The sequence below is a fragment of the Lytechinus variegatus genome, chromosome 1 (assembly GCF_018143015.1).
Source record: "Lytechinus variegatus isolate NC3 chromosome 1, Lvar_3.0, whole genome shotgun sequence".
NCBI classification, from domain to species: domain Eukaryota; kingdom Metazoa; phylum Echinodermata; class Echinoidea; order Temnopleuroida; family Toxopneustidae; genus Lytechinus; species Lytechinus variegatus.
Window position 1 is genome coordinate 17,130,371 of NC_054740.1, and position 27,674 is coordinate 17,158,044.

Sequence of the window (27,674 nt, forward strand, 5' to 3'; positions counted from 1 at the left end):
GACCGGTCCAAGACTAGCGCAAGTCGCAACCCAAACTTTATTTCCGGATTTAACGTGAATTCTTGATCTCCAGCCGGCCTATCGCGAGTGGATTACTTCTGGCACAAGAAACATCATTTCACAGGAAATCGGTGAGTTACTGTTCATGTTATTATATTTGTGGCCTTATATGTTTATTCTGTGATCAGTGGATGCTCTCACAATTTATATACAGTAGTTAATGTGTTGGATGGCCTAAATTAACGAGACAAACCGGCATGCAAAGTCCGAGTGAACATGAATCGGTCGGACACCGCCCCTCTTGCTGGGTTCGTTCTGCCCGAGTGTGGCCGTTGAGCTGAGCTCGGCAGTGGTACAGGCAGTCGATCACGTCAGTGCCGGGTAGCGATCGAGCCAGCACTGTCTGCCGCAGTGCGGTGCAGAGGGGCGGGACGTTTGATCAGGTCGGTTTATGTGTTTGCACTGTCATGTGAATTGTGAAATATTCTGCAATAAAAAGTGCATAAGAACAGAGTTTTGTATTCCTACATAGCTAATGGTAAAAAATCAATGAAATGTTTATGTTATTTTCTCTGAAAATTGAAAATGATTTCACACCTGATCATGAAAACAAAAAAAGTTGTCAGGAACCATTAAAAATATGAAAATCCTGCATTTTACATGGGGCACCTGCTCGTTTGTGACGTCACAAATCTAAAACTTAAACTTCATCTTAACCGATTTCCCTTAAACCTTCACCAATATGTTTATTATCTTTTCAGCTATTTTTACAACAAACTTCTTCTGGGTCAACTATCCCTAAAGACCCTGCCAGCTGAGTACATGTACAAGTGTATTTTGCTTAAGAATATTGCTGTGCTTTCATCATCATCATCTGTTACCTTGAAGTTACCTTAAAGTTACCTTGATGGCCACATCTCACTGTCTTCACGACGAAGGTGTACAGATGAGTGTGGCAGGGTTAAGGAGGCTCTTAGAGCCCATTTAAAAACCCAATTTTGATAATTGTGTCTTAAATTGCAGGAGTGTTGGTGCCTCAATTGTGGACTGTGGGAGTTTATTCCATTGATTGACAACCCTTTGGCTAAAGAAGTGTTTCCTTTACCTTATATCCAGTCTAGATCGTTGCTTAGCAAATTTAAGAGAGTGTCCTCTTGTTCTGGCACATTCTACTCTCTTGATATAATTGTCCAGGTTTGATTTGTCCATTTGTGTAATAATTCGGTATGTTTGAATGAAGTCTCCCCTTTCTCTCCTTCTTTCTAACGTAGTGAGGTTTAGTCTGGCGAGCCTGTCTTCATAGGGTAGTTCATAAAGTACAGTCCACCAGGTTGGTGTATCATCACACTTTTTAGCTCTTAGAGTTTAAATTTGTCAATTTCACTTTTAGCTCTGGTCTGGGGCATTAATAACGATCTGCTATCAGGATTATTTTCACAAGGAATAAGCAAGAAATGACATAGATGTTGAGATGGGTATCTGAGCAAAAGTCAATTTGTATTCATATGTTGTGAATCAGACACGACCATGGCCATGCAGCCAATAAGTCTGAATAAAATATTCTTTTACTTTAGACCTATTATATGATCAAAGAAGATAAATATCTCTGAAACTGGAGAAGTTAATGAATTACCGGTAGGTGTTGTAAGGATCTCAAGGTCAGCAAAAGAAAAGAGATTCATTACATTGACAGAATCAATTCATAGTTCACACTTAATGTTTATTTTTCATGCTTAATATTTTTTTTGTACATCATAGTGTTAGCCTTTGGTGATCATGACCTTATTTTTAAGGTTTGATCCAATAACAGAGAAAAGGTAGTATGTTATCCATACATACTGTGCCCACTTTTATTAACTCTTTGTGCACTGGGCCATGAACCTATCTGTGCTGAATTATTTTCAGGAAGGGATCAGGAGCTGTTAATGAAATGGACTTACTTAATTCAACTCGCTATAACTTTTTACTGCAACATTTTGAGGCGAAATATTTCACAGCAAGAGAATATCACAAGCTTTCTGACTGTATATTTATTTGAAAATAATGATCAGAAATTTGGTAAATAATGCCTAATTTCACACATATGTAGTATTATTATTCTGGTGTACAATGGATTGTTTGTTATGGCGTGAAATGCGAAGTTCGCTCAGCACTGAGTGTACATTGGTGCAAAGTACACTTGGAAAGAGTTAAAAGATCAGAAGGGAAATACATGTTGGATTGCTAAAGTCACTGATGTTCAGTAGTTAACAATTATCATCTTAACTTACCAATATCTACTGTCTAAATATTTCTGATTCATGAAATTTTATAGCCTGACTTATAAATCTCAGAATGGTTAATTTTCAAGATTTTGATTCATTGTCAGGAGAAGAGAAAGTATTTCTCAAAAACTCATGTGAAGTGAAAGATACAATCTAAGATTTGATAATTTATATTTCTTTCGAAATGAAAAACTTGGAGTCAAATTGTACATGTACATGAAACAGTAGGGTTTTGAAGAACCCAAGTTCTTCAGAAAATTGATACATTTAACAGAATAATACTGAGAGCGGGAATTTTATCTAATTAATGCCTGAAAGTGAAAGGTGTATTACAAGTTGACAGAGTTATACATGTACATGAAGCACAATTAACAAGACAGATTCTAGTCTACAATGTATATCCAAAGTCTACATGCTGTAATGCCCTGACCCATTCTCACACTGATTGAAAAGTGTCTCATATTAACAGCAGATACATCATAATTATATAAATCCATCATAATACAACATCATTATGAATAATTGAACTACGATAATATTCAAGAATTATAACTTTGGGCTTATAATGATGATGATAATAATGGTTATTTTATTATTCACTTGTATATAATATATATATGCGCTATGTATCACATCGCACAAAAGTATCACATCACTTACAATTGTCAGACATAGAATATAAATATAAATCATAATTAACAACAAAAATATATGAAACTGTGTACATTAATGCTAAAATAATTGGATTTCTAGCAACAACTCATTAAAATTTGCGCTGGCACTTCTAAAGCACCCTCACACAACTAAATCATTACACTCTCTGCTTCTGACATCATACATGTATGAAACGAAATATGGCAAACACAAATTTTCTTGAAGAATCATTTAGTGAAAGATGATTTGATGGTCTCTCTGCTTTTGCAAGATTTGAATATTAGAATGATAGACCAATATAATTCTTATTTTGAACCTGTGCCAACGGTTTAGGCAGGCTCTAAAAATAAATGGAGCACTGAAAGAATAGTACTGTCAATTTGTAGAGTTGAGTTTTCAAAATTCTGATAATTTATGGCTTAACTGAGTTTAGAGATAGTAATGTTCTTTATCTCTGAGTGGAGTCTCTGCCAAGTGCCAACAACACTGATCTGTATCCTTTTATACAGGTTTGATACTCCACTCTCAGGATGAGTCGCTTCAAGGTTTCTAAGTTCAAGAATGCATTCTGTGTTAATCCAAAGAGAGAGGTAAGAAACTTGTATTTATCTAAATTAGTTTCTTATACTTGTGGTGGTGGTGGTGGTAATGATGATGATGATAAGTATACTGATAATAATGATGATGATAACAATGATGATAATAGTAATAGTAATAATAGTTTGATAACAACAGAATTTTGATATGATGTTCATATACATGTACCGGTAATATGATGATGGTAGTGATAATTATGAGGCAGCGTAATAAGCCAGGGTTTATAATACAGCATTATTATGATACACTTAGAATGACTCCAACATTTATGTCTTGTTGTGCGAGGCAAAGCAAGTATATTATTATTGTCTATTGATTATAACAATTACCAGTGAATTGATATTAGTGAAAGATATAATAATTATTTCAATGTCAATGATGATAATAGTGAGGTGAAAAAAAATGAAAATGCATCAAATCAGTCTCTTTCTGTTGTTTCTTTTTCTCTTGTTTAATGTTTTTTTTCTTCTTATCTATATCCTGCTTTGTAATATTAATTTCTCTTCTGTCTCTGCCTCCCTGTCTCCCGTCCATTTCTCTCTCTCTCTCAATCTGATTCTCTTTCCAATTAGACTTGGATAAGTGATGTTCGTGTTGGATCCCCTTCATCATGTGGGAATCACATCAAAGCAAGCGGGGCATACATGGCATACAATGCTGACTCACCAAGTAAGTCTATAAATGAGGAACAGAAAAGGGAGGAGGGGGGGGGGGAGAAAATAAACCATAAATAATTTAACGAAGAATGAAATTGTGCAATAAATCTATTAAATATGTATAACATTTTGTAATTTTAAAGGACTCATCAAGATTCACTTAAATTTATGATTTTGCGAACATTAAGAGTAATTGTGCGTTTGTGGCTTTTCTATTTTGTTTTGATATTCTAACCCTATCTTTGTAGGTGGAGGCGTTTTAGGACTCTTGGATGTGAATACTGTTGGTCGTCAATCACAGAACTTGTACCTGCACCATGCCCATTCGTCCCTCGTCACAGATCTAGATTTCTCTCCTTTCAATGATTATCTCCTAGCAACATGCTCACAAGACAAAACGGTAGGACTATTTTTATTTTGTTCATCTTTTATCCATGAACATTGCAGTCGAATTTGTATGCACCTCGTCTTCAAGGTTTAGGAGTACAAATTGGATATCATAATTTGCTAGATTATGAAAATACAGTATTAGGGAGTTGATACATGTATGTTCTGATACAATATTGATCGAATACAAATATATTTATTGCTCTAGTATTACTTGATAGTTCCCTTTTCTACAAGGAAACAATTTCATATTTACCAAATGTATGGTCTGTACCATTAAAAACGAAATATTGAAACTCTGTAACCCTTTTTTAATGTGATTTTATTTCCTCATTTGTATGTATACAGATCAAAATATGGGATCTTCCAGAGGGAGGGTTTGCAGATGGTGTATCAGGTCCTGTGTGTTCATTCCAAGGTGGAGAGCGCAGAGTAGAGAATGTGTTGTTCCACCCTACAGCCAGTGATCTATTGACTGCTTCAGTGTTTACAACAGTAAAGATGTACGATTTAACTTGTGAACAGGAAGCATTAGGTAAGAAATAAAAACCTGTAATTCTGTTACCCTTTTGTGAAAAATAAAGGGGGGGGGGGATACTTGGCATGCATGAAGTTTGTCTCATTTTGTTTCCATTGATTGCTCTCATTGACTTTATTGTCCTCTTGCCAAAAGTATATTCCATAAATACTTTATGACTCATTGTGTTCCTGCCCCATATAGCTAACTAACAAAAGACTGTTATGACAATTTTAAAACTGCCTCATGATGATATTGGATTTGATTGATTGGATTCTGAGGAACCAAATACCAAAAATACAAAATAATCTGACCAAAAGTCAGTTCCATACTTACATAGCCCAGCCAAATACATGTAAGTCAAATAAATATCTAACAATTTTTATGAGCTAAATCATTGTACATGTATCTGGTGTGTATGACTGCATCGTAGTGCTTTGGTTTGATTGCTATGATTAATATCATATTTTTGTATTCCAGAAAAAAAGAGTCTTTACCATGCATGCATTCCCCTTATACATATCTGTAATAGATACAAATGTTTGACATATATAGCTCAACTTTGTCACCATACATAAATTGTGTGTTGTGGAAGTGTGCATCCTAAATGTATTATTGAAATATCTTTGAATTGATTCATAACCTTTGTTGTCCTCATGCCAAGCATCTGTTCATTAGATAGTCAATGACTCACATTGTACATGGCCTGTATCACCATACACTCATTAGTAATTGATGTCACACTGTGTTGTTGCATTTGCTCACAGTTTCCCTAATTAATCATTTCCTCAATATTACATTCTGTATACAGAACCAGAGATTGTGATCCCGTTGTTGTTGTGGGTGGGGGGGGGGGGGGTTAAGAGGGGTGACTATATTCTAATTTCATCCCATGAAAATTCACAAGAGTCTCTAAGTGATGAATTTATCAAACATGTATGTGATGGTGAAGAGAACTTTGTATAGAGTGTAAATAGAATTATTCAGGAAGGAAGTTTGTGCTCCAGGTGAAGCAATTGTTGCAGTTGATCAAATTGTATACTTGGGCTATGTTATGTCTCATAGATACCTGATCATGTGTTTTAAGTCAGTGGAGTAATAAATGAAATTTTTCGCAAGGGACAGCATTATCTTAATCATCGAAGAGCATGTAAGAAGATATAATATGCATTTTCAAAATAATGTATTCATGAGTACATAAATGATAAATCAATATCTCTTCTTCAGTCTTGGAGAGGAGGAGATGGTGGGTACGTAAAAAAATTATAGTAAAAACAGTACATGTACATCATGAAATTATACATTCTGACATTAGGGCACATTCTTTGGTATGTTCCCTTGTAATGATTAACATTTGAATATTATCAGCACACATAGTTATTGTTTTCAAATTTGTTTTCTTATCATTCTGTATATTATTTATAATTCATATATTTTCAATCCTATTTGAATATTTCTTTTTGTAAACAGCACTTTGTGCAAAGTGCTTTATGAATATCAATTATTACTATTATTATTATTGACAGCTGTTGAGGTATCAGAGGACCAACTTCAAGGTATCAGTTGGAAGCTTGATGGGACCCTCCTAGCAACTACCTCCAAAGATAAGAAGATTAGAATAGTGGATCCAAGAGCCAACAGTGTTTCATTAGTAAGTCATAGGGGGGGGGGGGGGGGAGCATGCAAGTCAGTATGCGTGAAAGAAAGAGAGAAGAAAGGGAGGAAGAGCTGTGTGTGAGAGGGTGTGGAGTTGTACATGTAGATGTGAGATTGAGAAAGAGAGACAGATAATTAGAGAAAGGTTTCAGCAAGGAAAAGAGAGGTGAGGAAAGAAAAGGAAGAAGGGAGTTTATGAGCGAGTTTACATTGTATATATATTTTTTGTGTGTATAGTGAGAGAAAGAAAAAAGAAAGAGGGAGAGGGGGGGAGATGAGACAGACAGTCAGAGAAATTGAGAAACTTGAAGAAGGGGAGAAGTACTCCCTAAGCAATATTTGAAATCTTAGCTTCATTTCAGAAGTGCTTCTAGATACTTACATGAAGTACCATACATACATGTTTTCCTCCACTACAGTAGGATATGATTAATTTGCTTTTAATTGTTTGAGTATCAGTAATAAGACACTTAATCATTGAACTCATAGAATAAATATCCTGAACAGTACTGAATATTTGATAGTTTCACTGTTGTGCATCACATTGATATGTGTATTGTTTGGGTGATTAGAGACATGTGTACTTGGCAGTCATTTTTTCCAGGACTAAACTTTTCCAGTTAATGTAACTTATTGTAAACATTTAGGTCAAACAGGAAGTGCCTAAGCTTTGTAGTCTAGAACTTTTAGGTATTGTTGATTAGACATTAGGAATAGATATTGTTATCTCATTACCTCTCATTCTGCCAAAAACATATTTTGCTACTTTTTATATCAATTCGATGACACCTCATTTGCTCCAGTCTTTATATCTCAGAGGGCATATGGTTAGAGTTAGGTTTTGTAAAAGAATTCTGGTTCAGAATAATTGATGCCTTTATATCATTTCAATCAATACTTTATATCTGGTGGCTAATCTTTAATGTAAATATTACCATCCTAAAGAGATGCCTTGCTCGTGAACCTGCACTCAATTTATCACTTGATAATGAGCTAAATAGGCTTTGGAAAAATGCTTGTATTTTATGATTTCAGATTTCAGTTTGGCTGATTAAAAGTTGTCATTGTGCATGAAGAGACCATGTACATACATTTTAATTAATTTTCTAGTAAAGCACTTTTTTTTCCTGGGACTATATTAATAGTTTCTATTGTTGTGTATTCAATAGACAACTTTTTAAATTAATGGCTCAGATTCCCCATAAATGATCTTTTAGTTTAGAGTTTTGATTGATTTCCAGTTTCGATCTGTTACCAACAATTAGAACTATCCATTAATTCAGATTATTAAAGTTAAGATGTACAGTCTGTGTATTAGTATATATCTAGGCCTGCATATATATATTCCTGGGCCCATATTAATGAAACCTGAATTAGTCTAGTGATCACCTAGTCACAAAGGCAACAGTACACAAAGAAATGTGTACTAGGTTTATTGAGGTTTTAAGAATATGGGACCTACTCTTTACTGGAACTCAATGTCAAATTTAGAGCTTAATCAGTTTGAAATAGATGAATAGTTCTCTCTTGTACCTTCCCATATTATCTCTTCCTAATGATCACAAGTATTCAACCAAAATTCATATATTCTGTATCTGTGTTAGTTATTTTACCATGGTTTTAACAGTTCACATACATGCTGTTCTTAGTTCCTGAATGTGTATTCCTTCTTTTACTTCTCAGGAAACGAATGGACATGACAACATTCGTGATTCCCGTGTATGCTGGCTTGGGGATAGAGATTACATTCTATCTACTGGCTTTAACAATGTAAGTTTGCCCCTCTCCATGTCCCCCTCCTCTTCTACTCCTCCCTCCCCACCCATTCCCCTGGTTATCCCCTTCAGCCCCTATCCCCTTTCCTACTCCTCACTTCTACCACTTCCCTAAAGAATCTTAGAAATAATGAGAAATTTTTAAAATGAATTTGACATGTCATCATTTTGCTTCATGTGAATTGAAGTTTCATTATTTCAAATCCTAAACAATTCATCTTATGATCAGTTGCAACTGTTTAGTGCATGGCTTGTCATACACATAGAACTCATATTGAACATAAGATTGATTTTTGTCTCACCTGCATAGCAGAGTGAGACAATACAAGTAGCTTCTGCTTTTCCAACAGCGGCGGAGTCTACATCAAATCTTAACCAAAGGTTAAGTTTTGGAAATGACAGCATAACTAGTACAAACCTAGTTCATGAAACTTGGACATCAAGTATAACTGAACATCCTGTTCGAGTTTCAGGTTACATGACCAAGGTCAAAGGTCATTTAGGGTCAATGAACTTAGACCATGTTGGGGGAGTCAATATCAAAATCTTAACCTATGGTCAAGTTTTTGGAATGTCATCATAACTTAGAAAGTATATTGACTTTGTTCATGAAACTTGGCCATAAGCGTAATAATAATTACTGAACATCCTATGTGAGTTTCAAGTCACATGACCAAGGTAAAAGGTTATTGAGGGTCAATGGACTTTGGTCAAGTAGGGGGTATTTGTTGAATTACCATTATAACTTAGAAAATATATGGACCTACCTCATGAAACTTGGCCATAAGGGTAATCAAATATTACTGAACATCCGGCCTTTGACCAAGTCAAAGGTCATTAAGGTTAATGAACTTTGGCCATGGGAGGTAATTATTGAATTGCTACCACAACTTTCACAGATTATGGATATAGTTTATGAATTGTGGACATAGGGGTAATCAAGAATCAGTGACAAGTTTTAGGTCACATGATCAAGGTCAAATGTCATTTAGGGTCAATGAACATAGTATTTTATTTTATAGTTTTTTTCAAAGTCAGCACTGCTGCTATATTGAATTGCATAATGCAGGTGAGACTGCCAGAGGCGCTCGACTTTTTATCTGTAAGAAGAGCAATAATTAGATTCTATATCATATGATTGTTATCTGTCCTTGAATTGTCTATTTTAGTTGTTTTTCCTTAAATATTGAATTATCTATATTTAAAATTCTTTGCAAATACCACTTGAAGACCAATTTTCTTGTTTTCCTTAACCCTATCTAGGCCGGGGGGGGGCCTCCAAGGCCCCCCCTCAACGAATTGCGCGATATTTTTGCCGTGCGAAATTTTTTGACCGCGCCGCTCGCTGACTTTTTACTTTCAAGTCTTGCGCAACTTTTGAGACCAATTTTGCGTCACCCGGGTATGTGGTTCCGAAATTACGCAACATTATGTAAGTGCATGTCAGACCGAAAATTGCTCAAAAACGTGTTTTCGTGTACAAAGTCAATACAAATTGTGTTTTCAACCAAAATTCATAAATGTATGATTATTTTTAGTTTTTCTGGTCTAAATGTATTCATTTTATGCTTTTATGATCACAGAAGAGCCCCAACAAATTTCATTGAAAAAACAATGAAAAACAAAAGGTCAAAAAAACAAAGAAATACATAAGAAATTGCAAAAAACAATATAATACATAAGAAAATGATTTGATATCACAATTTGTTTCATGTACACTTGCTAAGGACACCACAAAGAGTTTCTATACCAAAATTAGTACATTTGGAGCTTTATTTAGGGAGTAAGAGGGAAAAGTATGATTTCGCATACTAATTACGCATAAATTAGCATAATCACTTAATAGCGATTAGCATGAAATATATTACTTGTAGATTATGTCCCTGGCAACCCGCGTGCCAATTTTCGGCGCAATCGTGCGGTCGAAGGCCGAGAACTTAGGGGGGCCTGGGAGCCCCCCCCCGGCCATAGAAACTCCCAAAATACCCCGGCCTAGATAGGGTTAAGTAGGTTTTATTGACAAATTTCTTTATATATCTGTTATTGAGTGTTTTGGGGTATTTTTTTTTCCAGTGTAGAGGAAGGGAAGTAAAGATTTATGATACCCGTAACTTTGGATTGTCCTGTGCCTCTATGGATATGGGAACAGCAACAGGGTAAGATCCTTTCTTCTTAACCATCCCCACACTTCTCCATAATCCTCCTGTACACCCATATTTCTTCTGTGTTCGGTGACCATGTTTACAAATGCAAGATGGTTTGTTTGGTCTCTACACACGTTTGGACAGAAATTTGATTTCCATCGACAGGTTCTACAACATTTTCAGAATATACATGTAATCGCCAAACATACAAGCTATTTATGATGTAGGTGTAGATGATTTGGCAATGCTGACGTAGCAAAATGTCATCAAAGGAGTGTTTCATGAAACACTTTGTCTGATGTTTAATTTGACAAGTGCTGTTTTATCTGACAGTTACTATCGTAGCACTGCTTGTCAGCCAATCAAAATCAAAGAAAGTTGTCAGAAATGTTGATGAAACTCTCCCCAGATCCATTCATCAACTGATCTCTTCTGTTTCTCTTTACCATTCTTCTGGTTTAATATGATCAAGTGAATAGGGCATTGCTTAACTGATTGATACTATTACTTTACCACAAAGATAAAGAACTTTGGGGTATACTCTTTCTTGTTTCTAACTGTTGTTGTCTGGAGGTTGTATTAATTGACTTATTGTAGATTTGATTGTTGTTTTTATATTTGATTGACTATGTTGTATATTTTTTTATGTAAGGGGAATCACTATTTTGCAAGCTATAGGCTTTTATTTTGATTTCACAGCAACATTTTATTAATTACAACTGCTTCATATTTTATGAAATAAATAAGTAAAATGAATTTAATTAATCGGTTACACAAACCAATCAAAGATGTAAATCATTGAAGAAGTTAAGGATATGTAGTACGTACTTCATATCTCATGGATTATCATATAATTTTTTTTCTCACTTATTTAATCCAGAACCCTGATGCCAATGTATGACCCAGATACGCAACTCGTCTTTCTGGCTGGCAAGGTAACATAAATCACTTCATCTTGTTTAAACTCACTTGGATTCTGCTTGCGATGTATATAGTTTGATTTTACATTTGATATTCTCAATCTTTAATGATTATTTTGCAAAAAATGAAACATACTCTGAGTGGCTTTAAGTGTACAGGTACAGTAGCATATTCAACAATTATATAAAATGAAGATATAGCATATGAATTAGTTCCTTGTACCTAATTTCTTCTTTGTCATTTTGAATTAAGAAAATGTGAATATTTTGTAAAAAAAATAAAATACATTCTCTGAAATCAGTAGTCCATAGATGGACATTACATAAATTTTGTGTTAAATAAAGCAAGGAATATGTTCAGGATAACTGAATGTTGTCTGTAGCAATGTGTTTGTATTTGATATGATTATTGTACAGCTGTGTTCATAAATAACTCACTCAATTATTATTTTTGCTTTATTTTTTTGCAGGGCGATCAGAGGGTAGGAATTTTTGAATATCTTGAAGGACAATCAAGAATCTCTGAATGTAAGAAAATACTTTGAGTGTTTTTGTTCAACCATTTTGATATAAAAACCGTTGCATGTTGCTTCAACCTTTTATGTGCAATTTTGGTATTTAAACAATGTGAGGTTCATTTGGTACGTGTTACTAACATACTCACTATCAAGAAGTTTCATTTTTGCATTGTAACTCATGATTTGTTTTCAATTTGTTCTCATGGTAATGATGATTACCAAAATGAGAAATATGTCTCATTTTTAAGAAAGCCTGTTTGATATTCTAGCTAAATTTTTTGAGGTAATTGATATCATGTACAATGCTTTTCAGCATCAATTCAAGTCATATATTGTCATAATTCATTTAAAAGCATATATCTTGTCAGAATGGGTTATTTGCCATTCGTAACAATTTGAATCTTAACCAATGATTGCATTTAGGTTCTGTATACAGCAGTGATCAGCAGCAGAAGGGAATATGTCTGGTTCCTAAGAAAATCTTAGATGTGATGTCTTGTGAGGTTGGACGGCTTCTCCAGCTCACCAAGCAAGGCATCATTCCTATCAAAGTTGAAGTACCTCGAACGGTAAGTGCTCTCTTGAAGTTAGTTTTAAATGTAGAAAGTCATCTGAGTTAGTAAGACTAGTACCATTAAGTGAATTTGTAAGTTATTTCAATTCAGTTGGTGTAGTAGTTAAGCCTAAATACCCTTTTGAATGCCAATTCTGATTTTGATAAGCTCTCATAATCTTTTATTGAGATTTGTGTATGTTAAGTTAATTAAGACGGAAGTAAATTCTATAAGCTATTCTTTCCTCTATGAGTTGATGTAAAGAAAACTGATGGAAGGTTTAGGGAATACCTCAGGGAAGCTGTGTGAATTCATACCAGCATGTGCAGATTTAAAATCAAACAGAACTCTTCATTTTACATGGGATAAGTTGTATGCAAAAGTTCATAGGGAAGAATATAATCCAAAACATATGTTGAACAATCTTTCTCAAAGTTCCTCTTGTCAGTACTCATCTGGGTCAAGTGCTGTACGATTGTTTAGATTTTGCCCATTTTCTTGACAGAGTCATAGGAACTTTTACCCAGAACTTTTCCCAGAGACAGCAGGAGATGAGCCAGCTCTGTCATCCACTCAATGGCTTCAAGGAAAGAATGAACAAGTAAGTCAATAATAATGATAGCAATAGTAGTATACCTGCTTATAAAGTGCACTACAAATAATGGATCATAGACTTCATTCTCATTACCGCCCTAAAACTAGTTTAGTAGAAACTAATTAAGTGAAAACTAGCTTAACGTGTCGTGAGAACAGTCAAAGCGATCTTGAAAGCAATCTTCCAAACCAGTTCAGAAAACCACCTCATGATGTAGCTTTGCCTTGTTAAACTGGTTAGAGTGTTAGTGAGCACGCTACTCCACACACTGTGTAGAATTTCTATGCTGTCGCTTGAATTTTGGGTGAAACATGTCACCCCCACTGAGAGCGTTCACATAGCAACAAGGCCCCTTTTCAGTCCTCAAATTGGCATCCATTTTCATATGTTTCCTCTTTAAATGATTTGGTGAAAAAAATTGTGATTACATGATTGAAATTAATTATATTTGCCAAAGAAGAAAAATTGTTATTTTACTTATTTCAGTAATGATGTACTACCATTATATTGTAAATATGTAATATTGTAGATTGTAAATTTGTCTCCTGCTTATAATGCCTTACTTTTAAGATCAAAAGGGTCACCAAAATGCCACATTACCGCTAAGTGAGAATTGGAGAGAGCATCAACATTGTAATGCTTTGTATCTAATACTGACTGTCACATAAAAGGAAAAAAACATAATTGTAAATTTCACCTAATGGAGAGTGTCCTGGTTTGTCCAATGCACTGCAACTGTAAATGATTATTATCTCTAAGAATGATCTTAAATATGAAATATTGGTATATTCTTTGACTGTCCAAGGTTGCCAAAATTAGCCTTGATCCAGCCAAGAGGAAGGACAAGAAACCAAGTAAACCAGCCAATCAGCAATCAGCTGTGCCTCCTTCATCCAATCAGATACAAGCAGGGGGAGATGCTCCATCAACACAGAAACAGGTGTGATGACATATATATATAAATATGAAATTGTTTTTTGTTCCGTCTTTCTGTATTGCATCTAAATTTTCATAATTTTCTTTCCTTTCCACTTTTTCACCTCTTTTCTATCTCTTCCACTTTTGTCAAATCTCTGCCAGTCTTTCTGTCTCTTTTTCCATCTTTTCTTCTTAGTCTGACTAGGTTTCATGGTGAAGTTTTGATTTAATACTATAGAGAAGTGTTTGAAATGTGTGATAGGATTATCTCTATTATTGGTTTGTGGGCTATTTTGTATTGCAATACCAAGTATTAACTATATCTTTATTTTTCTATAAATGAATATATTGCACTTTATGATTACTTTCCTACACCTGAGTGTAAGCATTTTGGAATTAGTTACTAAAATTGCTCTTTCTGGACTCTTTCATGACTGATAAAAATAAACATTTAATGGTGACTACATTAACATTTAAAAACCAGTGCCCTAATTCACAAAGACAGTATTGTTTCACTTATGGAAAACCATGAATGTCATAAATCATTATCTAGAACATTTTATGATCAAGGATATTGCTGTAAAGAGATGATGCACTCTAGAACATAGTTGAAGTGGTAATGTGCTCATTTTCTGCTTACAAATGGACAATGTGTATTCCTGTAAGATTGTAAATTACAGGATGAATGGCTTGTTGAGATTGATTTGCTTAATTTTTGAACCCATCAATCTACTTTTCCATAGAATGCCAAAGCAAGTTTGTCACAGTCACCAGCTACACAATCACTACAAGCCTTTACCAGTTCACCATCCACAGCAACAGCATCATCAGTTTCAGCAGTGTCCTCTACAGCGAATGCCTCCAGTGCACCTTCAGACTCAGCAACCAACAACACATCACCTAAGAAGAAATTCACCATGGCACAGACATCAAAGTTCAGACATTTACAGGTAAGTAGCAGCATCTTTATTGTTTTGTCAGAGATGTGATCTTGATCAATGATTGTTGTGAGGTAATGATCCTACAAATTAGTTTGAATGTATTCCTTTTTGTAAAGTGTTTTTAAATGACTCATTCCATTCACCAGCTATTAGAACAATTAGAATGCACTTTTAAACTATTCAAATCATTTTTGTAATGTAATGTTTGATCTCTCTTAATTTGTTTAAATTTCTTCTAGAGTAAAAATTCAGCCTAAGTGTAATTTGTTATCATTTGTATTATCATCTCAATTATCATTATAATTATCATCAGCATCAGCATCATCATTATCACCACTATAATAACAACAACTATTGATCAATATTAGTACAAAGTGTACTGCTACATCTGCTTTAGTACGGAGCACTTCAGTAAAGGAACTAATGCATGTAAAACATCAGATTGTCATCACCAACATGTTTCCAATTAAATATTTCAATAGTGGAACAGCTAGTTGCTAATGTTAAGTGTTTTAGGTAAAACAAAATAAAAATGATATAGCTGAGATGGAATGTGAACTTGGTGTCTGTCGTTGCAGGGAACACTTGGTCAGAGAAGCCAACATATATACAACATCAGGAATGCAAGCATCAACGTTTTTGGAGAATGTGATGGTTTCCATGCCAACAAGAGATGGGCTGCTCTTCCATTAGCTGGTAGTGGAGGCCTCATCACTATCATTGATGTAAGTAATTAGTGGCTTAATTTTTATTAAGCAAGGCTGATCATTTTGATGATAATAGATAATTGATTGTTATTTGCATTTGATACTCTCTACCATGGTGTTAATTCATTTAACGGGAGGACAACAAAAAAATTATCTCAGAATCATAAATGTTTAACACAATGACTGGCTGGAATATTCCCCCAATAGAGTGACAAAATATGCAAACTCAAGAAAAAAATTTTGCATTATACAATCTGATGACAAGGGAAATGATTTATGTAAGCACTAGACTTTATTATAAATGTCTTACAAATCTAATTACCATTCCTTAGCAGTAATGCTATAATTACAGAATACAAGTAAATTATGTTATTTGACTATTTTTATTGCTCAGATGGTATCTTTTGACAATTTTTATCTCTGTTAAGTGATGAACATATGCTTTGTAGCCACAAAGAAAAAGCACTTTACTTAATAAAACACTCAATGTATTGGATTGGATTAAATGAGCTTGAATGAAAATTAATATTATTTTGCATTCTCTAACATTTATATAAATTGTGATATTTTATCGTGCATACTAGACTGGTGAACCAATTTTATCTCATCTATCCCCCCTTGCTACAGATCAACAAACCAGGCAAGCTTCCAGAGACAGGAGTACCTACCATTCAAAACAGTTCCACTATGACCGACTTTACCTGGGATCCATTCAATGACTGTAGACTGGCTGTCGCTTGTGATGATGCTAAGATCCGGCTCTGGAGCTTCCCTGAGGAAGGGTTTGAAGGAACCCTAACTGAACCTGATTTCTATCTTAGAGGTTAGTGCATTATGTCAGAGATCGTGTCACTGATTGGGTTATACAACCTTGTATCTTAATAAATTGAATGATTAATTGTCCAAGGTAGCGTAACACCACAGTTTCTACTTTGACAAATCACAAAGTCACTTCACTTTGTGCTACTGGTAAATTCTGACCCCTGTGAGATAAACATTATAAATTTATACCATGGTTCATCAAATATGCATTGTATTCAACTAAATAGAACCGGTGAATGGTTATTATCCTGTTGTAGAATATTTTTTGTTAATTTCACTCTTCTCTAACAGAAATTATAGGATGGTTCCCTGGCATTTGCTCCTTTGATACTTGACCATCTGAAAATTCATAATACTGTATGCCAAACTTTAACCCCAACATCAAACATAACCCTAATTTCTACCTTCAAACGATTCTAAACTAAAAAAGTCCCTTCACAACCTAATCCTCACCTCATATCTTCTGATAAATTAGTGGAGGAGCAATTTTCGAAAGAGTAAATGTCCCGCTACCTTTGTGATATCTGATTTCTTCTTCTAGGTCATCAAGAAAAAATCTACTTTATAAAGTTCCATCCGTTGGCAAGCGATGTACTTCTATCGGCATCCTATGACATGTTGCTAAAGATCTGGAACCTGACGACAGGAGAGGATGTGATCTCCTTGGAGGGACATACTGATCAGGTTAGGATTGTGTGGAGTGTTAGGTCGTTGCAAAGTGTAGTATTGTGTGACCTGGTGGGTGTTTCATAAAGCTGTTCATAAGTTAAGAGCAACTTTAAGAACGACTGGTTAACCTTAAGCGCTAAATAATCACCAATGGACATTAATGGTGAATATATTTTACCACAAGAAGGTTCTCCAGTTGTTCTCAAAGTCATAAAGCTGTTCGTAAGTTAAGAGCGACTTTAAGAACGACTGGTTAACCTTAAGCGGTAAATAATCACCAATGGACATTAATGGTGAATATATTTTACCACACGAAAGGTTCTCCAGTTGTTCTCAAAGTCGCTCTTAACTTACAAAAAGCTTTATGAAACACCAACCTGGTTTATTTTGCAGAACTTGGTGTTTGTTATGTACAGTATTGTGTAATTTTGTTATTTCGTTGACTATTAGCTAGGGGGTATCGTTATGTGATCAGGGTTTTCTTTCTTAGAGTTTGGGTCTTGTTGTCGGTTTAGATGTAGTTTGTCATCATGGTGTAACCTTATGGAGTAAAATCTGTTGGTTTGTAGTGCAGTGTGGTATGTCTTTATGTGCCATGTGGTAGATTGTGGTATTATCCTTGAATGAGCCCTGTGTGCTTAGTGTGGTTACTTGTAGATACGTGTATTTTGTAAGACATTGTGCTGTAGTGTTGTAATATCATTTTATCATTTCATTTTAGATAGCTCTCTAGAGTGTTGTGTAGTCAAGTGTGATGCATCGTTATTGTGTATTTTTGGGTTGTTTTTCTTCCGTAATTAAGTCTATTGGCTCCTTTGTCTTAATTTTCAATCAGATCAATACTGTATCATATATATCCTATATTTCTCTTTTATATTGATATAATGTAGATATTCAGTGCAGCATGGAGCCCTGATGGAAAGAGAATAGCCACAGTCTGCAAGGATGGATTCATTAGGGTATATGAACCAAGGTCATCAAAGACACCTGTTGCTGTAAGTACAAAGGAATAACTACAGAATGAAGCACCAGTCATATGAACGTTCTTTGGGCAAATCCCACTGCTGCCACCTTTCCAGTTACAAAGATACCCCCTTTTTTCCCCCAAAAAAAAAATATATTCAGTTGTGTCATGTAAGTAACACATTTAATTCACAAAATGCTTTTTAACAAAAATATTATGTTTTCAAATACTCTAATTGTGTTTACAAGGTTGGGAGCCCTGCCAGTAACAATAGGGGAAAAACTAAATATCGATAGTTGACTGCCCCCAATGCGAACATTTCAAGACCAGTGAATCTATGTTCTTGGCATTGATTATTATTTCAGCAAGGACCAGGTCCAGAAGGATCACGTGGTGCTAGAATATTCTGGGTCCACAATGGAGAACTTCTTGCTGTGTCTGGCTTTGAGAAGTAAGTAAAACATAACTTGTGTTTACAAACTTTATGTCGTCATACTTCCACCATGTCTTGTTTGCATGTACCCAGGTTGTTAAGATTTGTGATTATACCCAAGAGTTTTCCCGTGAAAGAACTGTTGTTGTTTGTTTTGTAATCCCAGTGACCCTTCAAAGATGTTTATAATTACAGTAGACCCTGCTCATGTGGACCTTCCAGAAGTCCAATAAGTGTCTCACTTGGATCATTATTGGAGACCAAAATATGTGTTGATGACATCTCCTACATGTAGGTCGAGGCAGTTTCACCAAAGAGGAATAGATTTCTGTGATCCTAAAATATTTGATTAAGGCAGAGTCACCTGTTTTCCACAGAGATAGCATTTTGTCTCTTCTTTGGCACTGCCGATAGATCTTGATAATCATTTTTGTCTCTCAGTTACCTCTCAAGTGTGTCCGGCCTGCTCTTATTAATGGGAGCCTATGTTCCAAAAGTTATTACTTCAAGTAATGAGATACCGTAATGAGCTTTAAGAGTGATAGATTACAGTCTTTCTCAAAAGATGTTGTATGTGATGAAACACCACTCTGATGATGTTTGAAGGTTTGAATGGTGGTAAGATCAATTGGAATGTGGTTAATGGTACACCATGTGTAAAGACTAGGAGGGACTAAGTTAAAAGTGGATAGAAATGGAGGTGAAATGAAATGCAAGAAAGTGAAGGTTGAGAAGTAGAGTATTCTTTTACAAATGAATGTAGTCCTTTAAAGGACTGTAAACCAAGAGTGGAATGCTTAGTAGTAGGCAGGATGAGAGGCTTTAGTAGATGAGGGAAGGCTGGCTTGAGTCAACAAATGGAGTAGTAGCAGTAGCAGGGGAGTAGACTTGATGTTTCCGGTAGGTTGACTGCTGGTCTTCTTTTTGAAAAGAATATTTTACTTCCAAACCTTTAATTTCTCACCTTCCATTTCTATTCACTTTTATCTCAGTCTCTCCTGGACTTTACACATGGTGAACTGTAAAGCACTTCTGCGATTAAACACCACTCTCGTCACAGACCTGGGGATTGTCTTTCAAAGTGTTGCAATTGAGTCTTGAATCAAATTCAAACTTAGATTGATCTTAAATTGTGTAATTAAGAGATAGGAAATTCAGATCAATCTCAATTTGAGTTTGATTCAAAACTATTACAACACTTTGTAAGACTGGGCCCAGGTTTATTATGATTCATGATTTTCCTTTTCTAATTAACCCACAGGAGTTCTGAGAGATCACTATCACTACATGATCCAAAGGATCTCTCTAAAGCATTAGAAACATTAACCATAGATAAGAGTCCAGCCACGCTGATACCTTATTATGACCCGGATACACATGTTGTTTGGATGACAGCCAAGGTTAGTTCATCATCATTATCTATCCATCTTTTAGCTTATATTTAGTAACAAATTTTCTACATCATGAAAAACATTCACAAATGTGGGTTGACTCTATACAATTTATTAAATCAAAACATTTGCTACTTTTAAAACAGGACATTGTATTTGCATTTCACAAAGGTGTTTTATGTCCACCCAGTGCCTTATTTTGTCAAGCTTTGATGCCCTTCAATGTGTTTCCTTTTTCTCTCTCTCTCTCTTCTAAAATACCACCCCAGGGATAAGATTAAGCTCATGACATGTTGAATCCATTGGTTAAAGTTGGTGGTGGTGATGGTGATTTTTTACCTGATTGCTACGAAAGCATGAATGCTTGTAAGCTAGCAACCGGAGGACTGATGGCTTAAGGTCTTCTCCAAGGGACCTGGTAATGCGGATTAATGCCTTACCAAAGGGCACTAGCGCACCAAGTCGGAATTGAACAAGGATCACCGGCATCTAAAACCCCTGCTCTATCGACTGAGCTTTTTCGCCTCCACGATGTTAGACCACCTTTCTAAAATTTTAGTGAAGTTTCAATACATTGCTGGAAGAAAGGAGTTGAGCGACATGATATCTTATCAATATGAAATACTAGCCAAAATTGTTTTCCAAAATGGTGCTGAATAAAGACTTGCTCATAATTTTTCATCTTGCAAGAGCCAATTCAAGAAGGAAGAGAAACATAATATATGTTGTTTAGCAATACTCTTTAGACTGTGGAATTTATATTTCGTTCAATTCTAAAAGAAAGAACCTAACATAGATTTAATATTCACATTCTTCTGATATTCTTCTTGTATTTCAGGGAGAACGTTTAGTTTCATGTGTAGAGATTTTGAAGGAGGAACCATACTTCTTTACACTATCTAACTATTCATCACCTGAAGGACATCAAGTAAGTATTTCAGAAGAACATTCTCTAAAAAATAACATGAAATTCATTTTATGTGGGGTATTGATAGCAATAATGAATGTGAATTAGCGCAAGTTTACAGAGATGGAAAGATATTTTGTTGATAAACCAGTCATGGAAAATCCTGGAAAAAAAATTGTGGTCATCGAAAGTCAGGGAATTTGGAAAATTTGTGAAAAGTCATGGGATTCCATTTACCTCTTGGCTATGGCAGCTTTCTAGTTTGTCGTGTCTCGCAACTCTGATGTGGGGGGTCATCAAAATGTGTCTGATTTTTAAAATGATGCCAGAAAGGAAGTCATGGAAAGCAGCAATTTTGTCATGGAATTCTGTTTTCAAATTTGTATGGGAACCTTGTAAACTGATAAACTTGGATAGATCTAAGGTTGTGTGCAAACACACACACAAAGTGTCTATCAGTCCTTTCATGCATTTTAAAAGTTTTCTCTCTCTGAAAAGTATTTTATAAACTTTTAATTTGATTACTTTCAAGTGTTATAATGTAAGTAGGGTTAATTGGATTATCTTTGATATATACTTTGTGATGGTGATGAGACTTTCTATCAAAATTATTCATGGTTGTTTTAGATAATTATTCTCTACATTATCAAATAAAAGTGATATGTCTGAATCTAAGCTCCTCCCTTACTCAAAGCCAATATTCTTTGTCAAAGGGAAGACAATTCCCTTTTCTAGTGTCTATTGCAACCAAATTGTTTATACTCTAATGATTTCACTGTTTTTAAGACAAGGTTTACTAGCCTTAATTAGTTTAATACTAAAGCAAGGTAGTGTTAATTGTTCATTCTTCTTATACCTTCTTCCTGTACAAAAAGAAATCCTAAATATATTCTCTTTCATTGAATTTTCTTTTTCACCACCAGGCCTTCTCTTTCCTTCCCAAGACGTGTTGTGTTGTCAAAGATGTTGAATTCATGAGAGCTCTCAAGCTCTCCAAGACCACCATAGAACCAGTTCACTTTACATTACCCAGAGTGAAGGTAAGGAAGATTTCATTACCTAGGGGACTACTTCACAGAGAGTTAGTGTGACTAAAGCCACTCGCAAATTCAGAGTTGTTTGCTGGAATATTTTGCTGTTATATAGCGCTAAATACAACGGTATGACATCTTCAAAGCTTTACAGATATGTTTATACTCCTGTTATTGGATTCTGGTTTGCCTGCTCACAATGTATGGACCTTCTCCACTCCCTGGGGAGCATTTCATTAAGAGTTTCCATATTTGCAGTGATAGGCAGGTTATAATCAGGGGTTGTTTTCAGTGCAAAATCATCACGTAGATTACTTGTTTGATACTGTATGTGCATTTTTGCAGAAGCATCGCTTTCAGTGATTTCAATTCTTTGTGAAATGGCCCCGAGGTCTTAGACCATGGAGCCCGTTTCCTGATATTGCCATTTGTCTTTAAACATGTTTGACTTCTCAATGACAATGCGCGGATTGCTTTACCACTTTTGCGGGATGTCCATGAACCCAGACTTTAATATGATTTTGAGAAAAGGGGTCTTTTAAGATCAGTCACCAGGTTGGAAGATCAGGCTTGAATAAGGAATACAATCTCTTATTTATCCCTATGTTTCTCTCTGATTGTTCATTTGTAGAAAGAATATTTCCAAGATGATGTCTTTCCTGATACGAAGGTGACATGGGAACCGGTTCTTACTGGTTCTGACTGGTTCAGTGGCAAGAATGGACAATCTAGAACTATCAGCCTTTGTCCAGATGGAATGAAATACTGTAAGTATTTCTGCCTGTTGCAGAAAGAGTTGCGATCAAATGCAACCCAAAAATTCAAACGCAACTTGATTTCAACCAATGAAACGGGTGTATTTGGGACTTGCACTTGATTTTAGTTCCATGTAAATGCCAATCTTTCTGCAATGGGCCCCGGATGTGTTAACTTCCTCTTTTTATCTCTACCTCTCTTCTCACCATGCCTCCACATCTATCTCTCTCCCATTCTTTTTCTTTCAGTTCATAAATCCCTCTCCTTTCTCTTTTTCTGTTTGATCTGTACCCTCTCCTCTCTCTCCGCCCTCTTCCTCCCCCTTTCTCTCTCTTGATTTCTATCTCTATTCATCTCTCCCTTTCATTTTCCTTCTCTATTTTCCATTCGGCCATTATGTCATTACTTTTCTCCCAAGAGACCCTCATGTATTGCTCTTCACTTTTTCTTCATGCTGTTTCCTTAAAGTGTTGTTAAATGCTATGTGATGTTACATGTTATAATCACCACCCCCATTATCATCACGATCGTCATTATCACCGTCATCATCATTGTCATCATTATTATCAACATCATCATGTTATATTCACCATGATTACAATCATAAATCATCAACATTATCATCATCATAATCACTATCATGACCATCATCATCATCACTATCATTATAATTGTCAATAGATATTAATATTTTGTTTCTCTCATATTGCTACAGTGAGCTCAATACCCAAGGCTGGACCAGCACCTAAGAAATACTCCAGCGAAAAGGAGCTTACTTATAAAACTGATGCACAGAAGAGAGAGGAGGTAAGTATTGCTTGCTCTTCTAAAAACCTATTGTATAGTATATATGTAATAATAATAATAAAGCACTGTAAAGCACTTAGAGACAATTGTTTAGATATGATCAGCATTATGTTAAAGCAGAATATTATTATTACTGAATGATACATCAAAAGATCAGGATCTATCTGTTATTAAATTATCATATTAGTCTGTATCTGTGTGTTGTAGAATATACAAAATATTGAATGTACTTTTCAAATAGATTATTCAAAGAAGAATGGAAACTAGAAAAAGATAGATGAAGAAAAGGAAGAGCAGGGAGAAGGAGATAGAGGAGAGGAAGAGGGTGCAAGGGGTGTGTAGGGAAACAACATCAAAAGTCAATTTTTTTTAAAGTAATGTATGTTAGTTTTTGCAAGCTAGAATTTCAAGATTTCACAAACTTAAGTTTGTACTAGATCTAATACTACAATGTTATGGAGAATTTATCTTGATTTCCAAAACTCACTTGAAATCATTGTTTCTGCAATTACATTAGTTTATCATTTATATTTCAGATCATGGCTGCAATGAATGACAAGCTATCTCTGAAGTCTGAGCCTCTACCTCAGGATGAGTTTGAAGGTGTTGATGATGATGAATGGGTAAGTTTATTTTTATTTCATTCCTTGGATTTTTTATTTACTAAAAATATATCTTTTCTGGCCAGATTGCAGATGCTAATACAGTGTGACACATAAATATTATATCAATAATGGAGGAAAAAATGGCAAATAAGATTACATTCCTTTTGTTGAAAATTTTTTGAGTATTTTAGTTTTTATTTTATATTTTTCTCTTCTTTCATTATTTTTTTCATGTATTTCTTGTTTACATGTGTGTCGATTAATATCCCTGTTTTCATTGTGTTGGTGGTGTGAGCGCCTATTGATGATCCTGTGATACAGGATACAGTGAATCTGGACAGACTATTTATGTATTTTGAAAGAATTATGTGGATTTGATATCAGGAGGAAGAAATGGTAATTTGAATTAAGTATGATTTAGTGTCATTGTTTAATTCTGATTATATATCTGACATGAAAAGAACCCAAAATGATACCAGTGTTTTTCTCTATTCATTTACCATTCTCCCTCTAGGATGACTAAACTTACTTGATACACCAACAGAATCGATTGAGCAGATTAAGACATCATGTGGCAGCATGTAGATCAGTAGATTATATCCTTGACCTGTACTTGTGATGTTACTGAAATGGGATACCTTATGAGTGAGTCTGCAAGAAATGTTGATGCTTGCCCAACCTGGTACGGTTTTCACATTTTGCCTCCCAAAAAGTTTATTACCTCTGAAATGGAGATTTGATTGAGATGGTGTAGCTATATTGTGTATTTCATTCGTTCAGACAGCTCTCTGTCTTTGTTCATATCCACATGGTCTAAAACTAGTTGGTCTATTTTTCACTTGACTTAGCCAGTTAGTCCACTATGAATTTCATGAATTCCTGTTTGGTCTAATCACTTTATCTAATACCCAATCAGGATTAGGTTGTTTTTATTCCATTTGGGCTGCTGTGATTTCCACATTTCATCAAATGAACTATTACTATTTTGTCAGCCAGCTAGACTGAGCGGTATTAGACCACATGAGAACTGATCATATTGGGAATAGACCAAGTGATTATTCACCACTCTCTCTCACTGTTAAACTAATTGATATTTTGTATGCGCCATTTGATAGTGAGTCACATTGTTTTATAGTTAAAGACATATTGTACATCAGTGTGAATAGTGTGATGATCGTGTCTTATCTGTTGATCACATTACGAAAATTTCCCGTTTGATTGTCGACCTCACTTCGGACTGCAAACTGCGGTCGGATACCCCGTTTTTCGTTTGGAAACTCTCAAACAACATTTCCAACCCCGATAAACCCATCTTGGCCAGGTAATCCCCTTGTCTCAATTTCACCACCACAGGCCAGCCAAACGAGCGTTGAGCCAAGGACGAAATGATAAACATTAGCTGTGCTATTACGTAAGACTTGTCTGCCTGTAGAAGGATCTTCGGAATGAAATTATTGTATTCGATATTAATCACGTTTTCAAAGGCATATTACATTCAGACATCCAATACTAGTCCATTTTCAATTTCGAACGAAGAAAATCGACCTCGAAATAAGGAAAGTAAGCGAATAAAAATGACGGCATGTTTTGCAGAAACCGAGCTCAGCGCTGCGCATGCATCCCGTTGTGTGTGGCCCCCTACTGTGACTGTATATGCCGGGCTCTTGCGTTATCTTCGGACCGACGTCAAGAAACAGGTGTTTTGAAACTTAAATTGCTTGCTTGGGGCATGTTAGGGTTTGTCGTATTTGGAGAAGAGAATTGATGAGAAGGGAAACCAGGGTATTGTGATCTCAAATGGAAGTTTTTCGTCATGCATGCACAGGCAAAAATGTAATTACTCCTAAAAGAATTGAATGTTGCCCTGTGTGCTATTATACTGACACTGTGAGTACTTGTCAATGTGTCGGAAAATAAACTTTCTTCATTAGTGCCTTTATATTGAAGGCCGCAATTTCTCTTCTAAACTTTTAAATGTGCTGGTCACATCTCTAAACCTTTACATTTTAAATTTACAAATTGACTCTTTTGTAGTAACTCTTTACATTCTTTTGTTGTTGTTGACTTTCAAGTGTGAGAATTGAGTCATGGGCATCATTTGTTCCATTAAGCTATCGCTTTATTTTCAGAAAAAGAATTAGAGAGTCACTAACAGCTGCTATGTTTTCAAAGAGTCTGAATATTGATATGCATTTTACTTAACATCATTTCTTAACTGCCTTTATTTCTTGGTAATTTAGACTATCAAAAATATATTTTCTTATGGTACAATATTTTTTCAGCTTCTTCTCAGAAAATAAGTAGAAGCTTTACCGTAAAACCATTTTGCTTATTTTGCATGCTTTGTCTGTTTTTCATATTGGCATGTGAATAATATTGATATTCTAATCAAACTTTCACTTTCACATCTTGATTTTTAGAGCCTTCAAACTTTCTATGCATTTTATTTTTTAAGTACATCGTTTTAAGATGATACACTATTCTTGATCATTCTGAAATGATTTTTCTAGTTATATCTTCTTACCATGTATTTTTTTATGAAATAGCTTTCAAGCTAATGATGACTGGTGTATATGAAAATTCTGTATCATTTGTCACGGTATTATTTTTACCATTACTGTTTATTCATTTGATGTCATTTGTCTGATATATATAGACAGAATCTGTTTAATACTATGGTATCTGTAAAAAGATATAAAAAGTGAATTATTGGTGAAGAGAGTAAACATTTTTTAAATTACTAGTTTTGATGTTGATATGTTGTCTGATATACTCAAGTAAATCAAAGAAATATTTTATTTCCCATGTCAGCATTTTTTTTAAATTCTTCTTGAAATCTAACACTAAGTAATAAGTATGAAATCATTAATTCGTAATGTAAATATGTGTACCATTGGTATCGTCAACATAATATTATTGTGTATCTCTGCAATATATTATTATTAATGGTAATATTTTTATTATTTATAATGTCATTCAAATTAATATATATTTCAAGATGTGTGCAAAATATCCAGATTTCAAAATGACGTCTTATTCCTGCTCTTTCCATGAATTACTGTCTGTATAAGATCAGGGGAGAGTTTCATCTTATCAGGGATTTTTAGTAACAAATTAGCTCTGAGCCAATCAGATACAAGGATTGTTTATAGCTTATAACAAAGAGTCTGTAAATATCACTGACTACTTGTTTCATGAAATGCTCCCCGTTAAGGGCATTGGTTTGTGTCAGCTCCAAGTCTTGTTTGATTCTTAGTTGTCTTGTTTGGCTTTTGTCTCGCCTGCATAGCAGAGCAAGACTATAGGCGACGGCAGTGACAACGGCGTTGTCAACATTGAAATCTTTACCAAGGTTAAGTTTTTGAACTGTCATCATAATTTAGGAAGTATATGAACCCAGTTCATGAAACTTGGACATAAGGGTAATCAAGTATTACTCAACATCCTCAATGAGTTTCAGGTCACTTGACCAAAGTCAAAGGTCAT

The 27,674-nt window shown here is 35.0% G+C and overlaps 1 protein-coding gene across 2 annotated transcripts; it reads left to right on the forward strand.

Annotated features, from left to right (window-relative positions):
* LOC121407526 (coronin-7-like) lies at window positions 1-27,441 on the forward strand. 2 transcript variants are annotated; one of them, XM_041598667.1, is made up of 27 exons: window positions 1-131; window positions 1,272-1,330; window positions 3,428-3,508; window positions 4,088-4,184; window positions 4,420-4,571; window positions 4,907-5,093; window positions 6,602-6,726; window positions 8,415-8,501; window positions 10,580-10,662; window positions 11,531-11,585; window positions 12,041-12,098; window positions 12,512-12,657; window positions 13,148-13,243; window positions 14,043-14,177; window positions 14,899-15,105; window positions 15,675-15,821; window positions 16,431-16,626; window positions 17,167-17,309; window positions 18,185-18,289; window positions 18,624-18,709; window positions 19,953-20,091; window positions 20,921-21,010; window positions 21,913-22,029; window positions 22,652-22,787; window positions 23,492-23,583; window positions 24,120-24,206; window positions 24,703-27,441. In XM_041598667.1, exons 3-27 carry the CDS (start codon window positions 3,449-3,451, stop codon window positions 24,709-24,711), a joined length of 2,835 nt encoding a protein of 944 aa, XP_041454601.1. In that variant the 5' UTR covers window positions 1-131; window positions 1,272-1,330; window positions 3,428-3,448; the 3' UTR covers window positions 24,712-27,441. The 2 variants fall into 2 exon arrangements, with proteins under 2 accessions (XP_041454601.1, XP_041454592.1); XM_041598658.1 differs by lacking the exon at window positions 1,272-1,330 and having other exon boundaries at window positions 2-131.
* Window positions 27,442-27,674: the final 233 nt, after the last annotated feature.